Source organism: Colias eurytheme, chromosome 23 (genome assembly GCF_061535395.1).
Source record: "Colias eurytheme isolate Ceu_HAF_F1 chromosome 23, ilColEury1 Martin Lab GWU primary, whole genome shotgun sequence".
Taxonomy (NCBI): Eukaryota; Metazoa; Arthropoda; class Insecta; order Lepidoptera; family Pieridae; genus Colias; species Colias eurytheme.
Window position 1 is genome coordinate 8059931 of NC_143002.1, and position 21891 is coordinate 8081821.

General features: G+C 32.9%; 5 protein-coding genes across 5 annotated transcripts in view; 3 read left to right on the forward strand and 2 right to left on the reverse strand.

The window, feature by feature from the left end:
• snu (ABC-type transporter snustorr) overlaps positions 1-14905 on the reverse strand; it is a 75720-nt gene extending 60815 nt beyond the window's left edge. Inside the window, exon 1 of the mRNA XM_090115607.1 lies at positions 14637-14905. The gene's annotated coding sequence lies outside the window, so the exon portion shown is untranslated. The remainder of the gene's footprint in view (positions 1-14636) is intronic.
• LOC149898414 (uncharacterized) lies at positions 1301-1861 on the forward strand. Its single transcript, XM_090115289.1, has 2 exons — positions 1301-1672; positions 1844-1861. Exons 1-2 carry the CDS (start codon positions 1301-1303, stop codon positions 1859-1861), a joined length of 390 nt encoding a protein of 129 aa, XP_089971415.1.
• Positions 14906-17343: 2438 nt separating the features above from the next.
• mRpS18C (mitochondrial ribosomal protein S18C) lies at positions 17344-17989 on the forward strand. Its single transcript, XM_090115589.1, has 2 exons — positions 17344-17483; positions 17565-17989. The coding sequence occupies exons 1-2, from the start codon at positions 17447-17449 to the stop codon at positions 17933-17935; spliced, it is 408 nt and encodes a 135-aa protein (XP_089971715.1). The 5' UTR covers positions 17344-17446; the 3' UTR covers positions 17936-17989.
• Positions 17990-18247: 258 nt separating this feature from the next.
• LOC149898416 (uncharacterized) lies at positions 18248-19781 on the reverse strand. The gene has a single exon (XM_090115482.1). It carries the CDS (start codon positions 19667-19669, stop codon positions 18281-18283), a length of 1389 nt encoding a protein of 462 aa, XP_089971608.1. The 5' UTR covers positions 19670-19781; the 3' UTR covers positions 18248-18280.
• A 310-nt stretch (positions 19782-20091) lies between these two features.
• On the forward strand, positions 20092-21592 carry SdhB (Succinate dehydrogenase, subunit B (iron-sulfur)). Its single transcript, XM_090115530.1, has one exon. It carries the CDS (start codon positions 20359-20361, stop codon positions 21205-21207), a length of 849 nt encoding a protein of 282 aa, XP_089971656.1. The 5' UTR covers positions 20092-20358; the 3' UTR covers positions 21208-21592.
• The last annotated feature ends 299 nt before the right edge of the window (positions 21593-21891 follow it).

Here is a 21891-nt window from a genome sequence, read left to right on the forward strand (position 1 = left end):
TAACGTAAATTGAATTTTAATTAAAACAGCTTTCCCACAGCTTCGCCTGTTTTGTCTAAAACTATAAACAAAAACCGTCCTATGAACCACTCAATCTATAAAAAAAAAAAAACAAATCAATAACCGTTGCGTAGTTTAAAAGAACTAAGCATACATCGAGATAGACAGACAGCGGGATGTAGCTTATATATGTAAATGTAGTAATTAAGGAATTAAGGATAGGAGCATAACCAGGATACATTTTTAATGGTAGAGTTAGCAAACAAGTAAGGCCACCCGATCTTAAGTGGCAATCCATTAAAACTAACAACACTGGTGATGTTTGTACTTTGCCGGCCTTTTAACGACATTTAGAATAGAGCCTTTTTTTTTAAAGGTCGTAATTGTTTAGGAACACCGCAGGTGGTTGATCGTTCCAAAGCTTCACCATACCCTTACCTACTGTGCTAAATGTATTAGCATGTAGTATGTAGCTTTCTTTCTTTCGGTAGAAAAATATATATCTATCCGATACTAATATTATAGAGCTGTAGAGTTTACTTTTTTACTCGAACGGGTTAATCTCGAAGGAACAACAGATTTGGTTTGAGTATTGATATCACTATTAGATAGTCCATTTATCGATGAAGACTATAGGCATTAGGCATTATAATATATCATCACGCTAAGACCAACAAGAGCGGAGCAATGCGGGTAAAACCGCGGGACACAGCTAGTATAACAATATAGAAGGTGGAGCTAATTATGTACCTATTGATTTAATACTTCTATATAATGACTATTGGGGTTTTCCGCAGAAACAAAGGCTGTACTTAATAATTATTAAGAACTAGCTGCGCCGCGCGGTTTCACCCTCGTGGCTCCTCTCCTGTTGGTGTTAGCGTGATGTTATATTATAGCCTATAGCCTTCCTCAATAAATGAGCTATCTAACACCAAAATATTTTTTCAAATCGGACCAGTAGTTCCTGAGATTAGCGCTTTCAATCAAACAAACTCTTCAGCCTTATTATATTAGTATAGATGTGTAAGATAGTTGTCATATTATTTTGCGGTTAGACGACCTCTTCTAGGATACATGTGGCCTGTATATTCTACTTTTGGAAATAAGCCAAATAGATAAATTGTTGGAAATTATATGGGAACACGAAGTATTTTCAATTTACGTTAAGAAAATTCTAGCTGTACCTACCAAAAGCTTAAAGCTTAATATCTGTGCTTATAGTTTATACTTGGTGTCGAAAATCCTCAGCAGGCGCACAAAAATCCTTATCTATAAAACTATAATAAGACCTATCTTAATGTATGACTGCGAGACTTGGACACTGACACAAAAAGAAGAAGACAAGCTCCTAGTTACTGAAAGAAAGATCCTAAGAAAGATGTTTGGGCCAGTGCTGACAGAAGAAGGGGTTTGGAGGAGGAGGAAAAACCTAGAACTTCAAGATCTAATGGCGGAGCCAAACGTCATAGGTGAGATTAAAGCCCAAAGACTCCGATGGCTCGGCCATGTGGAAAGAATGGGGGAAGATCGAGCAGCGAAACGAGCGTACCTGGGACAGCCATCTGGACGCCGTCCGGTTGGACGTCCCAGGTACCGCTGGAAAGACGAAATTGCCAAAGACCTGCGCAGCCTCCAGATTGAAAACTGGCAAGAGATGGCGCAGGATAGAGTCAAATGGAGGCTCTTATTGTCGGAGGCCAAGACTCACTTTGGGTCCCTGCGCCACTCTAGTAAGTAAGTAAGTATAGTTTATACTAGAGTTGGATATCGATAAAGATACCGATACGGGATACGTACCGATATTTTTTTTATTATTATCAAATTATACAAATTTTCACAGGAAAATTCAGATACTTAACCATAAATTATACAGATCCATCTTACATTATTCTCATTTCTTTAAATCAATTGATGAAATTACCAATTACATACATAAAAATAAGGAAGGGAAAACCATGAGTAATTTGTTTATGTCAGAATTATTATGACCCACTACTGGACCAGTTTTCGATTTACGAGACCTCGTCAAAATTAACTCCATGAGGTCGAGTTAAGGCAAACCACTAAATGCCAATGGTCATCTGCTTTTATAGGGCTGTCACTACACAGTTTATACATAATTAAAATTTTATAAAAATAATTACATTGGCATTAGTGCCAATTACCATTTTACTTTTTATATAGTATAATATCTAGCTTTTCCTTCAGGGATGAATAAATATATTTCTATATTGTAAACTATTAATTATTTTTTGTATCAAATTTACATTATTAAATACTAGCTATGCCCTGCGGTTTTACCCGCATTGCTCCGCTCCTTTTGGTCTTAGAGCGATGATATATAGCCTTATAATCTTCCTCGATAAATGGGCTATCTAACACCGAAAGAATTTTTCAAATCGGACCAGTAGTTCGTGAGATTAGCGCGTTCAAACAAACAAACAAACAATATCTTCATCTTTATACCTAGTATCACTACATAGTATAAAACAAAGTCGCTTTCCCTGTCCCTATGTCCCTATGTCCCTTTGTACGCTTAAATCTTTGAAACTACGCAACGGATTTTGATGCGGTTTTTTTTAATAGATAGAGTGATTCAAGAGGAAGGTTTATATGTATAATAACATCCATTAAATAGTGGAGAAGTACTGTTATTTTTGAGGTTTCCAATGTGATGTCGTAAAAAATTACATTTTTTCCGCTTACATTGCAAACGCAGGCTGAGCCCCACGAGTTTTATCAAAATAATGTTTTAAGTATTATACACATTGAAATGGTCTACAGAAAAGTCCGCGATGGTATATGTCTATCTCTTATGGATAACCCACAATAACTTTTTTTTGTCATTTACTTTTTACGACAAATAATGGCTAATTTTCGATGCGATTTTAACCCATACAGCATTAATTCTTAACCAATTAAACCTTTACACCGTATTATTTAAGTGAATATTTTCGAAGATATTACAGATTTAAAAATTGCAGGACGTAGCGTTTGCGGCGGTACCGGCCGGCCGCCCGGCTATATATTTTATACCCGTGCGAAGCCGGAGCGGGCCGCTATGTTTTTATACACAACGTTCACAGTTTTTCTGTAGTGTATTTAGTATCAGCATTGCACCCGTGCGAAGCCGGGGCGGGTCGCTAGTTAAGTATATAGATTAAATTAACTTCATGACATTGTATTATGAAAAAACTGTGACGTAAACGTAATGTTTTTGGATATATCATATAATAATTCATTTCATTTTTTGCAACATGAGATAAATTTTTGAATTAATAACTTTGTTAATTATATTACTTACTTACTTTAATCTTGTTTACAACGTTTATTCAAATAAAGAATTACATAAATAAATAATTTGAATTTATAATTAGGTATATTACAATATAAAATAAAATTGCAATTTATTTTATTTTATTTTATTTTATATTACAATATAGTAATTATAAATAACAAAACTACCATATTATATAGATTGACCTACATTTGAGGTCACTATAAATCAAGATCGGTAATATAATGAGCAGCAATCATGAAAAAAAACGTTAATTTACTTAGTATTTTTGCCGTTTTCATACTTTTCGTAAACCAATTTAGATTTACAATCAAAGAATTAGTGGGTACTTAATAAAAAGACTTTAAGTACCTTATAAACCACAAATATTTCTAACTAGCGGTCCGCCCCGGCTTCGCCCGTGGTACATATTTACGTTTTCTCTACATAAAAACCATCCTCGTACTTCAAGGAATATAATAAAAAAAGAATTATCGAAATCGGTTCAGCCGTTCTCGAGTTATGCGCTTACCAACACATTTTGCGATTCATTTTTATATATAAGATATAAGATTTATGCATACGCAGAAACGTCTTATATTAGTAATTGCATTAGGATTTTGTTTTTGACAACCCTATTAAGTACTAGCCGTTTACCCCGGCTCTACCCGGGTCCCGGGTAGACCGCGGGGTAAAAATTTGATTCCATAATGTATTATGTGACTTAATAATTAAATCTTGAATGAATGCATTTTAAAAATCTTAAGTATTTTTTTCAGATTTTCATTTACAAACCGACAAACAACCAAACTTCTTAACATTCTTATGATATGACATAACACGTGACACGAAAATATAATGATATACTTAATATGTATTCATATGGAATATTGCATTAAATTAAAAAGTTTCACTTTTGACAGCCCTATTTTAATGAAATATTCTCATTTAATATGTCCGTGTATACCAAATGAATGATAATTAAGACGCAAGAGGAAATTTTTTACCCTTTTAGTTGAATCATGCAAGGCCGCTTCATGAGTGTTATTTATTTATTATTTTACATATTATTAGGTACATATTTCGAAACTCCATTCACACCTTGTTCTTTAAAAAAAGTTTCTTCATTTTTTGTTAAATATAACCCTATATGGTTGTTGGTGTTTGTTTTAAAACTTATGTATTCAAGAACACAAGGAACAACAGAACATTCAGTATAATAAAAATCCTGTTTTGTGACTTTCAAAAGTTAAAATTTGTTTATGAGTGACTCGCTTACTATTAGAGCTTATAAAAAATCTTTCCCAATTGAGAAACTCAATTTGGAAAACATTTTTAGAATTCAACTTAGCACCAATAAGTATCATCGTATAAGTCGTATCGTTTATGAGAACCTCAGTTAAAAATTTTAGTATGTTTGTTCATAGATCCTAAACTCTACAGCCTTGAATTTTGTATACGTGTAGCTTTCATTAATAAATGGAAGATAAAAATCTATGGAATGTTATAGCAACAGAAAAACTGGTAAACTTTGTAACAAACACGACTATTCAAAAAGAAGACCAGTTGTATAAAATATTTTAGAATTTTAGTTTGAAAATTAAAGATAAATTATGTACGAAAAATCTCACAGCTTCAAAATAAACATAGTCATAGGTATAGTTTTTATAACATTATTTATTCAGTGCATAACGTAAGCTTGTAACAGGTAACATTATGTAGTTTGTAATTATGGATTAAAAATTGTAATAATCTAAGAAAAAATAGAGAACACTTTGAGAAACTGCAATTAACGTGTTTGTCAGGTTTTCAATTTGCATACTGAAGTATAGGCTTATATAAATAATGCTGAAGTCAAACAGGAAATCGTAGTTGTATCTTTATGGCATTCGACTTCCGGGCATAGAGGAATGACATTCCTCGCGAATTGTTGCTCGATGGTTTATGAATAATAACGCGCCCTAATTTTTTTTTTTTTTTAAATAATACACTTCCACACTCATGACTAAACTTATTTGAATTTTAAACTGTAAGTTAACTTATTGTAGGTCTGTACTCTATATTATGTCAAAGCATAATATTATGAGCTCGAATATAGATGATTTTAAATATTTTCCGAATGATAATAAACATGTTTTTAAGTTGGTAGCACCACATTATAACATCGTTAATTCATATAGGCACACTTTACCAACATAAGACAAGTATTTGCCTTTCTGGTAGGCATAAAATTGCAGAATGCAGATTGCATTACTGGCGTTGCGGTTAGACGACCTCAGGCATGCAGACAACTTGCGCATATCTTATGAGATGGAAACAAGCAAGATAATGTTCCACATGCTATATTTATAAACGTACTAGCGGTCCGCCCCGGCTTCGCCCGTGGTACATGTTTACGTTTTCTCTACATAAGAACCATCCTCGTACTTCAAGGAATATAATAAAAAAAAAAAATATCGAAATCGGTTCAGCCGTTCTCGAGTTATGCGCTTACCAACACATTTTGCGATTCATTTTTATATATAAGAAGATTATAAACGTATTTACTTATTAATGCTTTCATGAACACAAAGAAGTAATGTATTGTTTCGTTTCCGAAAACAAAGTGTTGCCCTCCTCAAAATCTTAAAGTAACTTTACTAGGTACAGCCTACTAAGAGGCAGAAAAAGCAGAGATATTTAGTAGACCTATAAATAAAATTAAACCAGCTCTAATTCAGGAAAATTAAGCAAATTAGGTAATTATTGGTAGAGTTGGATATTTTATGACATCATCGATAGCTTCCTTTTTATGTGTTATGGAAGAGATAGTTTCGATCTGTTTATATAATGGGACTTTTCTATAAGGAGGCTTTTCACAGGTATAAACTCTACTAGTCTTCACATCGAACGCTCTCTGTCGTAACCACACAGTAAAAATGTAGCCAACTTAATAGTAGTATACAGATAAAGTTATTTTCCACGATAGCCTATGATTTATCTATAAAACATCTTATGTCAGGTTGTACCTAATGTCAATATTTCTCAATATTTTGGGTAAGCAGCTCGGAATGTCCCAGTTAACAGTGGCCGGTTATATGATGTAACTATCGCATAATAACATGCCTTTCACTGCGTTTTTAGCTCGTGTCATTTGTACAGTTTGATTTATTTATGAATATTATGGCGGGAGCGTGCGTAGGAAGTGGACCAATCGCATTGCTCGCATATCGACCATTCAGGACGTTGTTGACGGATGTTTGTGTCTGTATTGCGTGGTAGTTCAATAATCTTACTTTAGGTATATGTTATTTTTGTATGTACTAAGTTTCAATTTCCATGAATTTGGGAATATACAATCAAGCGGCAACATTTGTCACTTACAATGCGATGAATTTATGTAGGTACTTTTGAACAAGAAAATATAATACACATGCACATTCATTCTAATGAATAAAGATGGATTTTTTTAATGTTTAATTTTTTCAATAATCAAATTCAAAAATTATTATTAAAAATTAGTGTCCATTTCTTACAGAAGGTATGTTACATCATGTTCATTCAATACCAAAGTAGCACTTCTATGACAAGGACAAAACATCTAAATTTGGACACTTTTACATAAAGCTCATATATTTAAAACATTGTATAACTCTAACTCTAAGATCATAACATATTTTATTTGGTAATGGAAAATTTTCCACATAAATGAGGACAATCTTTGAAGCTAAACTAATATATACCTAATGAGCTAAGATTTGAGTTTTTGTTTTTTTTTTACGATTTATCTTTTGCTCTATAGTCTATGTAGATTTAATTATGTAACATAGGAATGATAGTGTAGTACCTACCTACTGATTATTTATTAGTTACTAGGTTTCCGCCCGCGGCTTCGCCCGCGCAGTCAAAGAAAAACCCGCATGGTTCCCGTTCCCGTGGGATTTAAAAAGTAGCCTATGTCCTTTCTCGGGTATCAAAATATCTCCATAACAAATTTCATGAAAATTGGTACAGTAATTTAGGCGTGATTGAGTAACAGACAGACAGACAGAGTTACTTTCGCATTTATAATACATATTAGTATGGATTACTAAGATCTTGGTACTTGTCTGCAGATGTTAGGTAGAATTGTCATTTTTTTCAACATTCGTAACCACAGATTTTATAGACTCATGGGCCATAGTGACCAACCAATTGACCAATCCCTAATCATAATATAAATGCGAAAGTCTATCTGTCTGTTACGCTTTCACGGCTAAACCACACCAGCAAAAGTTGCAGACCAAGACAATACCAAACAAATGAATTTTTCGCCTGTGATTTTGACCAACGGTCACCACAATTACGAAATACTAGCTGACGTATGCACTGTGTTCTGTGCATAATATCTACTTCAACATATGTAGGTATATCACTTTTTGTCGTTATCTACCTACTGTGACTCTACAGCCTATATCCTATAGCCTTCCTCGATAAACGGAAAATCAAGCACAAAAATATTTGTTCAATTCAAACCAGTACTTCCAAACATACCTATACACCTTATACATAACATACCTACATGCAAACAACAGCCAGAATATTAGCAATTAGTATAGATTTTATTCATAAACTAGCTTCCGCCCATGACTTTGTACGTGCATCCCCGTTTTTCCCCTTTCCCGCAAGAATTTCAGGAAATCCTTTCTTAGCGGATGCCTACGTCCTAACACCTACCTGCATGACAAATTTCAGCCCGATACGTCCAGAGGTTTGGGCTGTGCGTTGATAGATCACTATATATCAGTCACCTTTGAGTTTTATATATTATATTCATAAATATCACTCTCTTAAACAAATACTTTACACACTTGACTTTGAAGCATAATTATATGATACTTGTTTAATAACGAAGGCTATTAAATGAAATTATAACTTGTGTTCAACCTGTGTGTTCAACAATAGGCCAAGCTATTAATACGCAATATTCAATTTGCGGAAAATTACTGATGCAATGTACTTTATTCTATCTTGAATAGGTACCTCTGTAAATACTGGACAATAAAAAATATTCTTTCCCTTTCAAATAAAATTTATGTATTTTTATGATTTTATCAATATGCGCATATACATTGGAAAATCAATTTATTTTCTTCACGCTCGCCTATTTGAAATTCGAGGTCTTCACTCCTCACACTGCATTTTTATTATGGCAACATTATAAAAAATTACTACGGGCACAATTTAAGTTGTATTGCAAGAATATTTTGCTCTGCTATTAATTAGTAAAACATAACCAAATGAGCCTACAAAATTCGCTCTTAATTAATTTAAATTTTACCCTTTGGAGCCAGGAAACTTGAACTAATCTGTTTCATCTAATACAAGACTTGTTATTTAAATTATTTGAAAAAGGCCTAATAAACTCGCTTCATTCTTCAATATTTTAAAACACGAAGAAGGTAGTATTAAGTTAGTTTATATCCTACTAATCCTACTCGGTACTGCTACTATAATAATATATCATATCATATCCTAATCCTAACTAATATTACATATAAATGCGAAAGTTGGTGAGGATGGATGTATCATGTATGTGTATGTGTTTGTTATTCTTTCACGCAAATAGGTACTACTGAACCGATTACAATGATATTTAGCACACAGATATAGAGGGTAACTTGGATTAACACATAGGATAGGTTTTATCCCGGAAATCCCACGACACTATGCGGGTTTTTTCTTTGAAAAAGCGGGCGAAGCCGCTGGCGGAAAGTTAGTATTACTTATATAACATCAAAACTTTTTAAATTGCATGTGAATAATATTAAAAATTACAATGATTTAATCGTCTGAATGATAAGTAGATATATAATTAAACTAGCTTTCCGCCCGCGGCTTCGCCCGCGTTTTCAAAGAAAAACCCGTTCCCTTAGGATTTCCGGGATAAAACCTATCCTATGTCCTTTCTCGGGTATCAAAATATCTCTATACCAAATTTCATGCAAATTGGTTCAGTAGTTAAGGCGTGATTGAGTAACAGACAGACAGACAGAGTTACTTTCGCATTTATAATATTAGTATGGATGAATTTAATTTAATTGCTTTGCAGTCTAATATACATATACGTATGAATAATATTAACATCTCAAAATATTAAACGTACCTAACTATACAATTATCTATTTACTTTTTGCATGTACATATTACGTAAGTATGTATTCTCGAATATTTTAATAATCATGTCATTACTCGACATACCTTTATCTACCGCTGTTTATCAATCACATCTATACTAAATTAAAATTAATATTTAATTTGAAACTCATTTAAAAAATACCTATATCTACAATATGCATATTCATAGCTATTATATTTTAATTTTTAATATGAATATATCAATGCTCAATATTTTTCATAGGTATATTTTTTGCATTGTAAAATCTTAATTATTTTTATCATTATGCTGGGCAAAGGCCTCTCTTCCCTCTGTCCACGTCTTCCGATTGTTTGAAATTTTAGTCCATTCCTTGCAATGAGAGTCCAGTTCGTCTCGCCATCTGATTTTGGGCCTGCCATCACGCGCAGCCGTTTTCCATTGTCGGGGATCCACATAGTGGTGATTTTTGCCCACAACTCTTCGGTTGTTTAAAATTAAAACAACGTATGACTTCCCGCAGGAGCACGTCATAAATAATAATTATCATTAGATCTCTGAAACACATACCCTGTTATAAACGTAGAGATATTTCTATACTGGTTTATTAACTTCTAGCTTTCCGCCCGCGGGTTCGCTCGCTTTGTCTAAAACGTATACTAAAAACATATAAACATATACTAAAAATCCCGGGCAATGAGGAGGCTGACACTGTGGCTAGGCAGGCAATTAGTGACGGAGTATTATTTAATAGTCTACCGGTTTATTCCGAAGTACTTTCCTGTGCAAAAAAAATGTGTAGTAATTTATGGCATGAATATTTTAATGAGCGCTCACTCACAAAAGGTATTTGGTATAGGACGATTCAGTGTCAGCCTCCTACATCGCCCAGGGGCCTTAGACAAAGTAACAATTACAAAACGATAACGAAGTTAGAAATCGCAAAAATGTATGGGATTGACATTAGATAGACCACGTGATCTAACGCGGCGTATGTCAATCCCATACATTTTTGCGATTTCTAACTTCGTTATCGTTTTGTAATTGTTACTTTGTCTACTGGGCCTGGTTCGATTCTGATAAATGTAATAGGAAAAATTCTGTTATTTTGATGAGACTTCGTTCGGGGCACATCCCGTCAAATAAGTTTAAATTTCTGTTAAAGCTAAGTACATCTCCTAATTGCCAAGAATGTGATGTCATTGATGATGTTACACATATTTTGATGGAATGTGTTCGGAATGAGGCCTTACGATCTCAATTAATGTACAATATTAATATAGATAGTGATTTAAATCTGGGATGGTGTAACAGCATCTTGGCTTTTCCTCTTTCTCGAGAAGCAAAGATGCTGATAAAACTATATTTGGGTGGTAGTAGTTAATTTTTATTATGTATGCTAATATCTTGCTAATATCGTGTTATTTGCTTTTACGGGGGTGACATTGTCAACTGTTGACAAAACCCCTTTTAAATAAAGTAAGAATAAAAAAATAAAAAAAAATATACTAAAACTTCCTCTTGAATCACTCTATCTATTAAAAAAACCGCATCAAAATCGGTTGCTTAGTTTTAAAGATTTAAGCATACATACGGACAGAGATAGCGACTTTGTTTTATACTATGTAGGTAGTGATTTTAATCTATTAGCTAGATTAAGAGATCATTTATTAAGTACAATATAGTTTACAGGACGATTACAAAACGTAGAGAAATAGAAATTAATGAGAGCGTGTCGAATTTTTTCGTGAAAATGTTTTTCCTTTTGTTCATCGAAGTGGAAAACATGAAATACGATGTGATATACAGCCGGAACTATACATATAAATATATTACCCTTGCTAATAAGCTCTACTCTTAAAGATAATAATAACTATGTAGAAATATAGTACCTATGTACATATTATCTTCCCCCGCTTTTGAAGGTAAGGCCTTATGAACACGTTTAAATGTATAAAAACTAGCTTTCAAAGAAAAACCCGCATAGTTCCCGTTCCCGTGAGATTTCCGGGATAAAACTTATCCTATGTGTTAATCTAAATTACCTTCTATATGTGTGCTAAATTTCATTGTAATCGGTTCAGTAGTATTTGCGTGAAAGAGTAACAAACACACACATAGGTACATACTACATACATCCTCACAAACTTTCGCATTTAATTAGTAGGATAGGATTAAGGTATTTTTTTCATAAATTGCGCTAAAATTAAACGCACGAAAACGCAGTTAAATCGTCTACCTAAATTAAAAAAAAAACATTTTAATTACATAAATGAAGGAGAATTATTAATTTAACTTCAGCGCGTACCATGCCTGAGAGATACCTAATACAAAAACTTATTTACCTATATCTGGTTTTGTGCCTTTTTACGTGCCGGGATGGCTAAGCTTTAAACTATAAATATAAGAACCCATGTTTTATAAAGATAATACATATTAATTACCAGCTGTGCTCCGCTCCTGTTGGTCTTAGCGTGATGATGTTGGTCTTAGCCTAATAATAGCCTTCCTCGATAAAGGGGCTATCTAACACAGCTTACAACTCTTACAAAAAGGGTCGTGAAAATTTTTCGTAAGAATTTTTTCCGTCTAGCCCCCTTTCACAACGTGCGATAAGGAACTTCGTTCCAAAAGTTCGTTCCAATAATTAATGTATTTAACAAGGATTGGGATATTATGTCAGCTCAAGATGCATCCCGTACTTGGCCAGTGAGGAATATGGTCTGTGCCCGTGCAGCAGCAGTAAGAAAAATATCCGCTGATAATTGATATAGAGTCGTAGAGTCACGTTAATAATATTAAGGAGATATTATTACCACTGTCAATTGTGTTATTACCGAAGCGTGATAGAGTGTATGTATATTATATTATGTGAATATGTTTGCGCTATTTCTTTACTCTCGTCTTATAAAATCAAATACATATATAAAATATCAGATCTATTGGTTGATGTTTTATCAAAACTATTGAATAAAGACGATTCAAAAACACAACTAGGATGATTATAAACTTAATTTTCATATATATGTTTTAATTTTTCCTCTTATGTATAAAAATCTAACCTAGAGCTTCCCAAAAACTGGTTGACCAAATTTTATGATTTTTTTATGTATATGTGGTAGGTTTGAGCATTCAGAAGAGGCCGTAAAATTATATTTTTATTTTCATGGTTGTTTCTTGCAGAACTACGGTTTCCGGGTCAACTAGAATTAACTTGTTTTATGTTAAATAATATTATATATTTTGTATACATATAACTATGTATTTTACTTTAGATATATTATTAAAATATGTACTTATATTATCCTTTTCCGGGACACTGTGAAACACGCTCTTGTCTTCAATTTATTTTTGTTTAAGTACATTTATTGATTGTATTTTTATACTTATTACAATATTATTTAATAACTTTCTTTTTTCATTATTCTGACGTTTTTAATGTGCAATGATATACATATATTATATCTACTCTACCAATATGAGGTCATAACTCATAACTCATATTGGTAGAGCCATCTTTGTAATACAATAATATTTTAAGATTTAAAATATTCATTAAAATTCAAAAAATATGGCCTTGTGTGAGTGAGTACTATTAAAAAAAACAGGAAAATGTTGAATTAGTATATTATACAATTAAATTAGCATCCAAATATATAAAATTTTAAACCTCATTGAGATGTTTAATGTTTTCTATTCATATTTGTGTTTTTAGTGAGAAAAACCGGAGTAATTAAGTTGGTTATTCTGAACCTAGAGCAGGATATAAGTTTAAAAACCGGCACAGATAATTATCAACAATCGAATAAAAAATAAGCCTTCAATTTTTAAGCTCATATTTTTTTTTCAAGCTTCATATTTTTAACTTAAAAACAGGGTTGTTTGAAGGATTTTCTCGGTCGCGTAAAATATTACATTTTGATTATTTTTTCACTAGTAGGGTACTTAATCGGTAATTTCTGTGCTTTTCCTAATAATAATATTAAACTTCAATTTGCATTTTTAGAACTTTTGTTGAAACTTATCTAAAAAAAAGAACTTTACGGATTTTTACCACAGTTTTTACTTTTCTTTCCATCCTTTTGAGAGCGACTGTGTAAAATACCTCTACTAGCTCTACTATACCAAAGCACAGATAAATAAGTATTATGTAGATACTTTGTCAAAGCTTCGGTGCAATGACAATTTTTTTAATATTTCATGTTAGATATATGAGTGGTAATGAGACAGTGATGATCATAATAATTGTAATTTTGATAAATGAATAATTTTCAGATAGCTTTTGTTTTCCAATATTACGCTAAAATCCTGTTATGTTAGTAAGTTCTTCTTAATGTAGATTATAGATAAAATCTTATATATAAAAATGAATCGCAAAATGTGTTGGTAAGCGCATAACTTGAGAACGGCTGAACCGATTTCGAAAATTTATTTTTTTATTATATTCCTGGAAGTACGAGGATGGTTCTTATGTAGAGAAAACGTAAACATGTACCACGGGCGAAGCCGGGGCGGACCGCTAGTATGAAATAAATTTAATCTCTTTGCGATTTATCACGTTAACGGTTATCGTAATAATTCAAACCTAGTGAATCGAACCAATCATAGACGCTGTTACTCAACCATTGCGCTTATGCTATAACATTACTATTTTAAATTACATATTATCTAGGTATCTAATAACTTAGCATACTAACTTATTTGATGACGTATAACTTAAGGAGAATTAAAATTCTGGAACATAACTTACCATTTACTTTTATATTTATGAAATACAGCTTATGCAATTAATAATAAAAATCGTTAATGTAATTTAAAATGTAGAGTAAAATAAATAAATTAAAAAAAAAACCTTTCCGTTTATTTTCCATAATGTTTATGGTAAACAAAACAGAAGACAGTATTTACACGTCATTTCTTAGACAGTCGGCCCCTCAGCCAGGTCACTTTCTCTTCACAACCTTGATTTCTTACGCCTGCATTGGGTACGTTAACGTCTATGCGTAATTTCAATGGTATTTTTGAGTAAGCAATAGGTAAGCAACGCTTTTACTTTTCCCGACACACAAACTTTCGAACGCTCCCTTACCGAGGTAGATTGTAACGAAATTATATAAATACTCTAATAACACGGAAACTTATGTAAACGCATTTCTAAGCTCTACATTATCTATTGCTATTACACACGATCATAATAATATCATAGCCAGCTTTAACAATTAAAAAAAAAGAAACCCTTACCAGGAATTCGAAATCCAAAGTTTAAAAAAAAACAAAAAGTCACAGACCACAAACACAAGAATTTGATGACACTGTCACTGTATGGCGCGGAAAATCGCGCGTAAACACAACACTTTCTAATTTAAATTTCGATTCCTGCGTTTTTGTTTTAGGTTTTCGATACGGTATCGACTTCGCCAGTTAGCCACGTACGTCACGGACAGTGGCTTCGCCGGCTGTGAACTCGGAACGTAGTTTCGACGCGCGTCTTCAACCAATTTCTTGCCGCGCGTAGCCTCACCAACTATTATCCGGCCGGAGGAAATGCAATGCACCGGCCCGCCATTTCCGCAACGAAACGTGCATTTCAAAACGGTTGCATAATACATTAACCAACTAAGTGGACATGTTGAAATATGCTGTCCGTTTTCGCAATTACGACAAACTGCAAAAGATGGGTAAATAAAGTAGGTAGGTACAACGCATTAGACATCGCAAATATTACGTAGTCAGCAGTCAGGTTGTAGGAGCTTCATAAAATTACGACATATTATATTTTTATTGATGTATAAAATTGATCGTGATGGTTATTTCGTGCTCAAATCCAACGAACGTGCAAAATGCAGTTATCATTGACGATATGCACTTTAATTTTTTATTGGTGATTCGATGAAATATAAAATTTTCCACCACGTAGAGTCACGCTCTATCTATGTTTAGTTATTATTTAAATTATTAAAAGCCTACTTTAGCGTCGATATTTAAGCCTTTTTGTTATATAAGTATGTTTTTATATAAATTGATATTTTTGGTTTTATGGCATTCAAATGCTTTATAAATATAAATTTATAAAGAATAGAAAAAATTCGATCACGAGGCGGGACTCGAACCCGCATCCTTTCGCGCCATTCCGGGGCGGATGCCTGACCAACTCACGAGTGGCTGAGTCTTTATAAATTTATATGTTTTTTAGAATATAATATTATGTAAGTTTAAAATTATACTTACGACATGTTTGTCATATTTTTGCAAACGGCGAATGGTAAGAAATACGAATTGGTGGGGGGGCTGCATCGTCCAATTCCTTTTCCATCACATTTTGTTATTATTATTTATAAGAAACTGAAAATGTCTATGTCTGTTTCTACAATTCATTGACTGTATGTTCAAGATTAAACTTTACCAGTGTAGCTCTATACAGGGTGTCCCACTATCGGTATACTTAGCGCGAAGCTTTGCGCGAAGGTACTTGTAGTTTTGCATACACTGATATTTTACAACAAAATTACGTCAAAATTTTTTTGCTAAATTTTGAACTTAAAATCCATGTTTTCTTCTCTAGCTTCTTGCAGCTGGCCTATACCTCTTCGCTAATGTGAGCTTTTTGTCTATGAAAACATAATCTTAAACGATAGCTCAAGTGCGGGTGGCAAAGTTGGGCGGGTTGCTTGTTAGGGGTGAGTTTTAAGAATTCATCGATTTGAAAAAAAATGCGTCTGGAATTTAATAAGTATTTTTTACGTACTTAGCATATGCAAAACTATAACCTCCTTTGAGCTTAGTATACCGACGGTGGGACATCCTGTATTATATTATAGAGTTACATATTATGTAGCATACGTTTATTTATTTGTATGGTAATATAACTAATTTTATGCATCTGAATTTATTAAGTACGAAGTACAAATAAGTACAAAATAATAACAGCCTTCAAGGCCTATGTTCAGTGTAAACCGCTTTTTATAATATTGTATCCTTTCATAATTCATGGGTGCATGAATGTATCAAATTGCCTATCGTTGACTGTAAGGCGTTTAAATTTAGCATCAAGTACATGAAATTCCGAAAATACTCATTTTTTATAATTGTATTTTGAGTCTCTACAATTTTTTATCACGAATTATGCGCTGATTTATAAGCTTATCGTGAAGTAATAAATTTAAGTTATGACAAACGATAATAAAATAATTATTACCAAGAATTACACTCGTGATTTTATAAATAAAACAAATTTGTACACAATATTTATTCAGTAGGTTGATTATTTTTTTGTGCATCCTGGAATTTCAAGGGGAAATGTCGATAGTTAATAGTTCTACGAACCAATAAGTTCCAATGTGTAGAGTCAAAAAGGAAAACTATATTCACGAAAACCACATTTGCCCACTTTTTCTTTTGACAATTAATTACTTAGAGACTAATAATGTGGTTCTTCTCTCTTTTGCATAATTTAAAGTTCATTTTTCAAAAGCAACTATAAAATACAGAGCAGTGAGCTCTAATGCCTAGAAGACCATTTGCTCTACGTTGGCTCTACGCGTTAGACGACAAGGCGCATCAAAATGCATAAAAAATAAGTAGAAAGAAATGGTTTCTTTTTTTTATTTGGTTAAATGCAGGAAAGTCGTGTTTAAATTACTTTATCTTCTACCAATATATTTCAAAGAAAAAAAAATGAAGTACCTAACTTTCTGATTATAAATTGTGTAGGTCGATATAATTGTAGAGGTTGACGTTAAAACTTTTGGCTTTATCCTGTCTATACCTGTGAGCTGTACCCTGTGCCTGCACCTCTAATATTAATTATTATATAAATTATTATACTTCTCGTGCTTCTCTGCCACAGAATCTTGTCTCTGTACGCCTCTTCTGGAATAAAAAATCTGTGCTTCTGTGTTACTTAACCATAGACTATATACATATTAAATGTCACTTAGTTGACAAATGTTAGTTGTCACTTGTCACACAATAATAATAATTTTAGGTTATAATAATAAAGTGGGAATATTTTCAATTAAAATATTCGTATAAGGTTGATTTCATATCAGAAAATGGCATTATTAAAGAATATATCGATCAGAAGTATAAGTTAGTGCAAATTATTCAAGTAAAAAATGTCTTATTTACTTTTGTTTTCGTAAATATATAATTGTATTTATTTCATTTCAGTATCGAACACTCATCGAATTGTATTGGCAAACATTCGGTCCACATCCACGGCTGCAGTTGACGAAGATGCTCCAGTAGAAATGGAGAATCCGTTTAAAAAAGAAGCCCGTCAATGTATTTTGTGCAAGATGAATATAACACCAGACTATAAGAACTACAGGCTCCTTTCTCAGTTCCAAAGCCCATATACTGGCAGGATATACGGAAGACACATAACTGGATTGTGTAAAGCAAAACAAGCTGCTGTGGAAAAAGAAATTCGGAAAGCCCAAAATTGTGCATATATGCCATATTACTACAAAGATAAATCTTTCTTGAAGGACCCCAAGCTGTTTGATCCAGAAAACCCAGTTCGTTCACATAGATTTTAGATTATTGTAATGTTGTAGTGTAATGTATATAGCAATAAAGTGTTTGTATTTAGAGTGAGTTGTTTTTATTGAAATAATTTTTTGTAATTTTTAGGTTTCCAGTATAGCTTTATTTGTGAAAAACTAGGTATCACACTGGTCTTTGCAAATCTTCTAAGTTTTATTAAATAAATTGTAAATGAAACCATTATATGGCAACTTATGTATTAAAATTGTTATACATTTTTTTAAATATTAGGTATTCAAATAATACTTGCAACACATAGGCAGGTGATAATACATTAACTTATAGTAAAAGAAACATGAAATTCATAAAAATATAACAATTTATTTCTTAACATAACATTATGTATTAATACTAGATAAAATTAAGCTTCTATCATCAGGTGTAACAAAACAATCATTTTCTACATCATAACCAACTAAATCTGGTGGTATTTTCAGTGTCTGCAATATTTCAGAGTAATCCATATTCTTTTTATCAGGAAATTTGTTCCGCATCAGATCAAATAGTTCAAAGAGAGCTTCCTGGCATCCCCTTTGCCATTTCTTTATTAAATTTCGTAATTCTTCCGTATCCTCGCTCATCGTTTTAGCAACTAATAAATTCTTCTTCATTTCTATTCTTGCCTTTAATTCATCAATATCCCTTTGTGTTATCGACCCCGTTGATTTAGCTTTTACAGGCTTAATTACTTTGTCATAGGATTTCTTAACCAAAATTGTTCTTTTATTAAAACATTCAAAATCATCATCATCGTCAAATGAGTTTTGGGATGTGTTTATTTCTATAATCTTTGGTTTTAATTTCGGTGTAACTTTATTTTTTATTTTTGTTTTCAGACCCGTAGTTGATGTTTTCTTGTCTTGTAATTTTACAACTTTAGTATCTATAAAATCATTATCTAAGTCCGTGTTGGTTTTTATGTTTTCTTTTTTACTCAATGCACATAGCGGAGTGTCGTCTGAATCAGAATCAAAAAGAGTTTGTGAAATAGAGTTATTAGCGTTACTATTTTGTTGCTCGACCTTATCTAATTTCAACCTTTTAATCATTTTCTTTTGAATTAAAACTACACATTCTTTAGTTAAATTGTTAGGACTTCTTTCCTTTACAGTCTTTTCACATTTAGTGTCCCCATTTTCCTTGCTTTCATTATCAGTTTTAAGAGATTTCTCTTCAATGTTCTTTTCTGCTATTTTTTTAGAAATTAATTTATTTTTTGAATTAATTCTAGACAATTTTGATAAGGGACTAGATTTTTTTATTGTTGAATTATTAGATATTGTTTCAGTATTATCACTTTTAGTTTCTTTTAGCATTGCATCCACATCTTTAATACTGTCTATGTTCTCAGTTTCCTTAATTTCTTTCATTAATAAAGTCTTGGATTTCTTTTTTGATAACGAAACATTACGTACAGGTGTGTCATTTGTATTGGAAATGCTTAAAGTACTGGATCTTGGTGTAGAATTTATTTCTGTTTCAATCTCTTGAATAGAATCTGATTCTTCACTGTTACATCTCTTTCTTTTTTTATTATCCTTTTCCACTTTAACGTCTGCACTGCTACTGTTTCCATTAGAAAGTGGAGATATAAATGGGGATGGTCCTCTTTTACCCCACTTTCTTGATAATCCCACTCTCCTACATGGTGTTAGTAGAGATTTACTTATTCCGCCTGGGGTCTTGGGTGAATCAATGCCAATTTTCGATTTAACGCCGCTATTCATATTTGGACGCCGTTTTTGAGACTTATATAAAATTAATACATCGAATTAGACCTTTATTTTTATTTACGGTGTTCACAAATATGTCATTGTCAATATGAAATATGAATTAATAATTTCAAATTGACTATCCACCAATCAAATGCTAGTTTTTCCCGCCATAACCTGTGACGATCGGATACTTGTTATGTAATAACTAATTAGTAATGGCAATCATAGTTTGTTTTATGAATAAACTGTTTCTGAAAATTGTGCGAGTTATTTTTTATTATGTGCACGTGTATAACTTATCTAGCTAATTGCAAATTTTAACCAAGTTTCATATCAATCCGTGACATTGACACCGGTTTTAGCACGTTCAATTTTAATCAATGTCATCTGATAGCTGTCTACATCTGATAGCTGTCTACGTCTGATAGTGACATTGTGAACGTCATAGAAATTCAAATTTCACCCAAATGTACCAATCGAACACAGCAAAAAATACGGAGTACCTACCTACTGTACTGTAACTTGTCTTCAGTCTTGTAAATTGTCACTTGCTATTTCGAGAAAAAGATCGCGCTCTGCGCCGTTTCCAACTACGAACGAAAAATCGAACTATCGCTATATTTTTATTTGTAAGAACAAATTTGTTGTGTAACATTGTGAAACATTTTAGTATATTTTGTGTGTTTTGAAAACATTACATAATGCCGCTCCTAAGGCTTACGTCTGGCACTTTCGGGCAGCTGCGTACCTTCGCTACGTCATCAGCCCTTGGAAAGAGAGTGAAAACTTTCGCAGTATATCGTTGGAACCCTGATGAGCCCGACAAGAAGCCATATACACAAAATTATGAAGTGGATTTAGATGACTGCGCGCCTATGGTGCTCGATGCTCTTTTGAAGATAAAAAATGAAATAGACCCCACCCTGACCTTTAGGAGGTCTTGCCGCGAGGGAGTGTGTGGCTCATGCGCTATGAACATCGACGGAGTGAACACTCTCGCGTGCATCAGTCATATCGATAAGAATGTGTCAAAGCCCACAAAGATTTATCCTCTCCCGCACATGTATGTGGTCAAGGATTTGGTTCCAGATTTGACTAACTTCTATAAGCAGTACCAGTCGATAGAGCCTTGGCTCCAGCGTGACAAGGAGGCTGTCAAAGGTAAGGAGACCCAGTTGCTGCAGGACGTAGAAGACAGAGCTAAACTGGACGGTCTCTATGAGTGTGTGCTCTGTGCTTGCTGTTCAACCAGTTGCCCTTCATATTGGTGGAACGGCGATAAGTACTTGGGCCCTGCAGTCCTCATGCAGGCATATAGATGGATCATTGATTCCCGTGATGACGCAACAGGTAAACGTCTTTCAAAGTTGAAGGACACATACTCTGTGTACCGTTGCCACACAATCATGAACTGCACAAGGACTTGCCCGAAAGGATTGAACCCAGGACGTGCTATTGCCCAGATCAAGACATTGTTATCAGGCATGGTCAAGAAACAGGCTCCGATTATGGACCCGGCAGGTTTAGAAAAACAGGCAGCGCACAACTAATTTTCAGATAAACTAGATAATTAACTTAAAATCATTTTGTTTCAAATTGACAATAAGATAATGCAGATAAGAGTAATTTATTATCATTTATTTATTATCCATTGATCTTGACTGAATCTATGGATGGAAAAATTTAGTATTGACCTAGCTTAACCTTCAACTTTATCAGTAATAAATTCTTGACCTCTACTGTATGGTCTTATTTTATCAAATATTTGTATCGATATATTTATAAAGGATGATATATAGTCAAAGTATTAAAATGTATTATCGTGCCACAAATCTAAATTATACTCATTTTAAAGTATTATAACATTCTGAATTAAATTATTGTCATGTAGCTTGTATATGTTTAGTTTATTGAATAAAGATAACTTTCAAACAATTGTGGTTTTATTCCATAGTACTGCAAAAACCAGACTGACAGGTGACCTCATTAAAATATAATTGCTCTTGTTATCATGGAAATTTTATTACTTTTATTGCATGATTAATTAGACACAATGTAATATTCTGTTAAGTATCTATATATTTAAATGGAGGTGATGTTTTATAACAATAAAAAGAAAATTCAAATACAGGTTTACCTGTAGTTCCTGAAATTAGCGAGTTCAAGCAAACAAACAAACTTCAGCTTAATAATATTAGTATAGATAAGTGTGGATTTATTAGGTATTCATGAAT

Bases quoted from the DNA above. Each gene is read 5' to 3' on its own strand.
- LOC149898414 (XM_090115289.1), top strand. From the start codon at position 1,301: ATGTATGACTGCGAGACTTGGACACTGACACAAAAAGAAGAAGACAAG.
- mRpS18C (XM_090115589.1), top strand. From the start codon at position 17,447: ATGGCATTATTAAAGAATATATCGATCAGAAGTATAA. The intron at 17,484-17,564 runs GTTAGTGCAAAT...ATTTCATTTCAG, and splicing joins TATATCGATCAGAAGTATAA to TATCGAACACTCATCGAATT.
- SdhB (XM_090115530.1), top strand. From the start codon at position 20,359: ATGCCGCTCCTAAGGCTTACGTCTGGCACTTTCGGGCAGCTGCGTACC.
- LOC149898416 (XM_090115482.1), bottom strand. From the start codon at position 19,669: ATGAATAGCGGCGTTAAATCGAAAATTGGCATTGATTCACCCAAGACC.